We start from the raw sequence: 4,616 nt of genomic DNA, 5'->3' as shown, positions 1-4,616 counted from the left end.
TGGTACACGGCGTTCACGGCTAGGTCAATAAACTGTGTGACGCAACGTCACTAGCGCGTTGGACCGACGGAGAGCACCGATACCGCGGCTCACTCTACCGCTCTCGCTCGCACGCCGTGACGTCACCCGATTCCCGGAATCCCGCGGCTACGAGATGTCTCATTACGGTAAGGCATTCCCGCAAGGAAAATTGTAAGCCCCCGGCCAAAAGGTAGATTTGATAAACTATTTATGAAACTACATCTATTCTGAATTTATCTGTTACAAATATACAAATGTAAGGCAAGATATAAAAACGAATAAAACAAGAACATGTAAAAAGTAACATTAATAAAATGTCCATTAACGATGCATTTAGAATAAATTGTCTTGTAGTCAAGTGAAAAAATATATATTTTTCCGTTTTATTTATCGGTAACGTCGGGTATGGATGTGGAGTATGGAAGCATGGGACAGAAAATTACATTGCATGTTAGGTCTATTCTTATATCTCGTCTGTGGTTGTACATAATTAGGCTACCAATGACCACCAAACGATTACGCATCGATTGAACATTTAAAAAACTTAATCCGGCGAAAAAAAAATTTTCGGCTAACTTCACGGTCAAATTTTGATCGTTTAATTACAAAAGAACGCGTGACCACCAAATGTTCTAATTAGACCACCAATAACCACCAAACGACCACCAATCGATTGGGTATACTGAAAAGTTAAAAAAATAGTTATCCGGCTAACTTCACATAGGTAGTGCATGTAATGCATTCACCGATGGCATCAGATGGCATGATGTCGTTAGAAGTGAAGAATCAATTAATACGAGTGAATAATCAATTATGTGAATTTTCCATGGATGGAAGATTCTTTGCGTTCGCGTATCAAGAAAATTTAATTACAAAAAATAGCAAAACGTTTGAGACAATTCACTCATTCGTATTTCCTGACATAATCGAGGTTAGTCTGTGATTTTAATAACAGAAAATAAAATGTTTTATAACAATATAATTGCCTTTCACTTATTAATTTTTTATTTTATTAAAGTATTTAGAATGGTCCAGGAACAGTGAATATATTTTATGTGCGAACATAAAAAAAGCTATTATAGAAGTATATTCCATTCATTATCCGGAATGCCAGTTTAAACTTGTCGAAGGCAGTACCGGTCTAGAAAGTGTTACCTGGTCACTCGATAGTAAACACATTTTAACGTTGTCAGATTTCAATGTAAGTGAATACCTTTTGTGATATCTATATATAAGTCTGTAATTAAGACAAGCATTTCTTTAATGAAACCCAATGCAAAATATGTATAAGGTTTGATGTGTATTCACAAATTCTTAAATATTAACAGTTGTATACCAAATGCTTGAGCAATACATTTAGATCCGTAATCAAACTTTAAATATATTTGGATAATGTTTTATATTCAGTTTTAAATGTGTTATTTCTCTGAATTATTCTTTTCTGTCAACATCTCAAATTGCTTACTGTTTAATGTTTCAAACAAGAATGAAGCATTGACAGCTAATATTTAAGATTTTGTTTATATACATCATACCCTATGTTTTGAAGTAGATTTCGTTAAATAAATTCTTGTTCCAATAGTAGACATTTGTTATAAATACATAATAATTATAAACACACAAAATCATCAGATTCAGACATCTATATGGCCTTTAGAAAGTCAGAATGTAATTCATATACAAAATGTAAAGTCCTGTTATCATAAGTTACATTTTAGTCCAAATGGCAAAAAATTGGCACTAATAATTGCAAATGAAGGTGAAGACGCTATAGAAATTTATAAGACAGATACATGGAAATTATATAAAGTAAGTATTCAGAATTTACTATTACAGATTAGCTGAAATAACTTTATTATACAAAAATGCAAATATTTCACAAGTCTTTTAATTTCACGACATCTATGTTATATATTTTAACGGTATGATCAGATCCGCAGCTTGCCAGCTGTAAAGTATTTAAATTTTCTTTTTGTGGACAAAATTTAAGCCTTTTTACAGTCAGATGATGTGCTTCTGAAGTATTATATGCTATATACTTTTCCCATATAAAGGTATTATCAGAAATTTTCAATTTCTGAATTTCTATGCAGCCTGTTTCAAACCCTATTGCTAGAACATAAGAATGTTCGGCAATGCTTTGAGTAGAAAATGAGAGCGCTGTGGTCGAATTCTTTACATTCAAACTCGTGACTGGAATAATGTTATTACTTGTATCGGCTGGTCTCCAAATTCCAATCTTTCCATCTCTGGAACCAGTTGCAAAGAAAGATGAATCATGTGTCCATGAACAGCACCATATTATACGAGTGTGAAGACTATCTTTTTTCAAACTGGTTGCAATTAAAGTGTACATATTATCGTTGCATTCAAATAATGACCATCTTCTGTCTCTAGATACAGATACAAAATATCTATCATTAGGTGAAAATTCCATTTGCGTAACTGTTAGCTGGTGCGACATAAGTTTTTGAACTTGTGTCCATGTACTTGTGTTCCATAAAAGTATTGCCGAATGTTCTAGTAATGCTGATTTGCATGCAGTGGCCAACATTGTTCCATCATGTCTAGCAGCTACAGAAAATATTTCGTACCCGTGTCCGTAAAGTTTCTGCAATTCTGGCCATAGAGTATTTTGCATTAACTCTTCTTCTGTTGGAGGAATATAATCCTCATCTTTAAGATCATTCGCTTCGGCTTCTTTTATTTTACTATCATTAGCAAACGTGGCTTTATTTGTTAATCCAAGAGCTGGCACAGATGCACCATCAGCTACCGTAGTTTTAAAATCATCAACATTAGCGATTTTCATTAAAGAACTCCGAAATGTTACCGGAGCTGTAAATATTCGTACAACTTTTTCCTCCGCTCCTGAAGCAAACATATAAGGAGTTAGCATAACTAAACAGGACATATCATATCCATGAACTTGTGGACGTCCGATTTCGTGCCAAAATTCTATCGCCTTATCTTTCCAAGGAGCATGAATTCTTGTTGTTTGATCCGTGCTTGCAGTGATGAGAAACCTGTGATAGAATATCAAATGTAGAAGTTTTCCCCACAAATGATGTTTCAATTTTGCATACAAACCTTCCTTTGGGATCCCAGCAAAGATCGACTACTTCCGCGAAATGACCACTAGGTACAGACTTTGGAATCCAATTTCTTACTTTGTCTGAATATTCCCAAATATGAAATGATCCTTGATATCCATGTGCTAATATATTTAATCCATTACCATTAAATTTGCATCCATAGAAACCCAATGAATTGCCACCAACTTCGCCTACTCTGACTTTTTCCGACCAAATACCTGTTATTTCATCTGGCTCCCATATGATCATAGATTTGTCTAATGAGCAAGATAATAATCTTAAAACTCTATTTTCAGTATTTAGTTGCCATGGGTACCAATGTATGCCATATATCCAGCCTTCGTGTCCATAAAGAACAGATTCTAAAGTGATATTATATTTAATATTATTAACAATAAAAACTTGTTCTTTTTGACGTAATTCATCATTTGAGGATTCTGTAATGTTTAAAGATATTTTCCATAATCGTATCATAGCATCTTGAGAACCACTTGCAAGTAGGACACTATCATTTGTAACATGAGTAAAATCCATACAACGTATCCAATCTTCGTGTCCAATTAAGATTTGAACCTTTACAAAATTGAATTCTTTTATATTGTGAGAATTTGTCACATATAGTTCAATTGTTGAGCTTTCTGTTGCTACTGCTAAAAGTGGTAAATTTGTACTTGGTAAATAAGAGAAGCAAACTTCTATTGGTAACTTCTTCCCAAATATAAGCGTTTGAAGGCACTTTATATCGTTAGAGGCATTTCTCAACCATAGCTTTAAATCTCCTTGGACTGAACCAGTACATATTAATAATTCTGGGAACCTTTTGTCATTTAAAGAATCATGAGTTGATAGATACAACGAGTTACTAAATGTGAGGATATCTCCAGATTCGATGACAGAAGTACATTCAAAACATTCACTTAATTTGCTCCAAATAATTGCAGTTCCATCTACAGAACTTGACAGCAGTTCCCATTCGGATTTTGAATCCTTTCGTTTAACCCATCGTACCGTGTTAATGCGTTCTTTATGCCGGTGAAGTGTTCTTGTCACTTTTCCTATTTTTGAGATGAATGGATCGTAAATTGCTACAGCATGACAGGCCGCAAAACATATAAGGCCATTTCTTCCCCAATCTGCCGAATGTGGCACCCGATTACAGGCACACGATATATAATTTGTTGTCATATCTATTTAATATTTATAACACATTCAAATCGAGTGTCAAATTATAAATATAACCTCAGAAATCTATGGTCAATATATACACGAACACGCGGTCGTCATTCATTTTAAAAATGGTATTATTCAACTGTGAAAGTAACTATGTAGATGTCGATGGTGTTATGCCGCGAAATGTTGTGCGTTTGAATGTTACATTGTAACATAATTGTCAATTTCTTTTAGTTAATAAAATTTATAAAATAAATTGTATATTTGTATGTTCATAGCGTAATGCTGTCTGAAATACTTTTTATGTTTAATTATAATTTTTAGAAATTA

At 33.6% G+C, this 4,616-nt stretch overlaps 1 protein-coding gene across 1 annotated transcript; it reads right to left on the bottom strand.

The window, feature by feature from the left end:
* Nucleotides 1-619: 619 nt before the first annotated feature.
* Nucleotides 620-4,348, bottom strand: LOC107193451 (probable elongator complex protein 2). Its single transcript, XM_015582897.1, has 3 exons — nt 3,112-4,348; nt 1,919-3,047; nt 620-703 (listed from the first exon to the last, which is right to left on the bottom strand). The coding sequence occupies exons 1-3, from the start codon at nt 4,299-4,301 to the stop codon at nt 620-622; spliced, it is 2,403 nt and encodes an 800-aa protein (XP_015438383.1). The 5' UTR covers nt 4,302-4,348.
* Nucleotides 4,349-4,616: the final 268 nt, after the last annotated feature.

This window comes from Dufourea novaeangliae, unplaced genomic scaffold, assembly GCF_001272555.1.
Source record: "Dufourea novaeangliae isolate 0120121106 unplaced genomic scaffold, ASM127255v1 scaffold6, whole genome shotgun sequence".
NCBI lineage: Eukaryota > Metazoa > Arthropoda > Insecta > Hymenoptera > Halictidae > Dufourea > Dufourea novaeangliae.
Note: the sequence above shows the minus strand (reverse complement) of the source record. Positions and strands in the feature narration are given on the sequence as shown.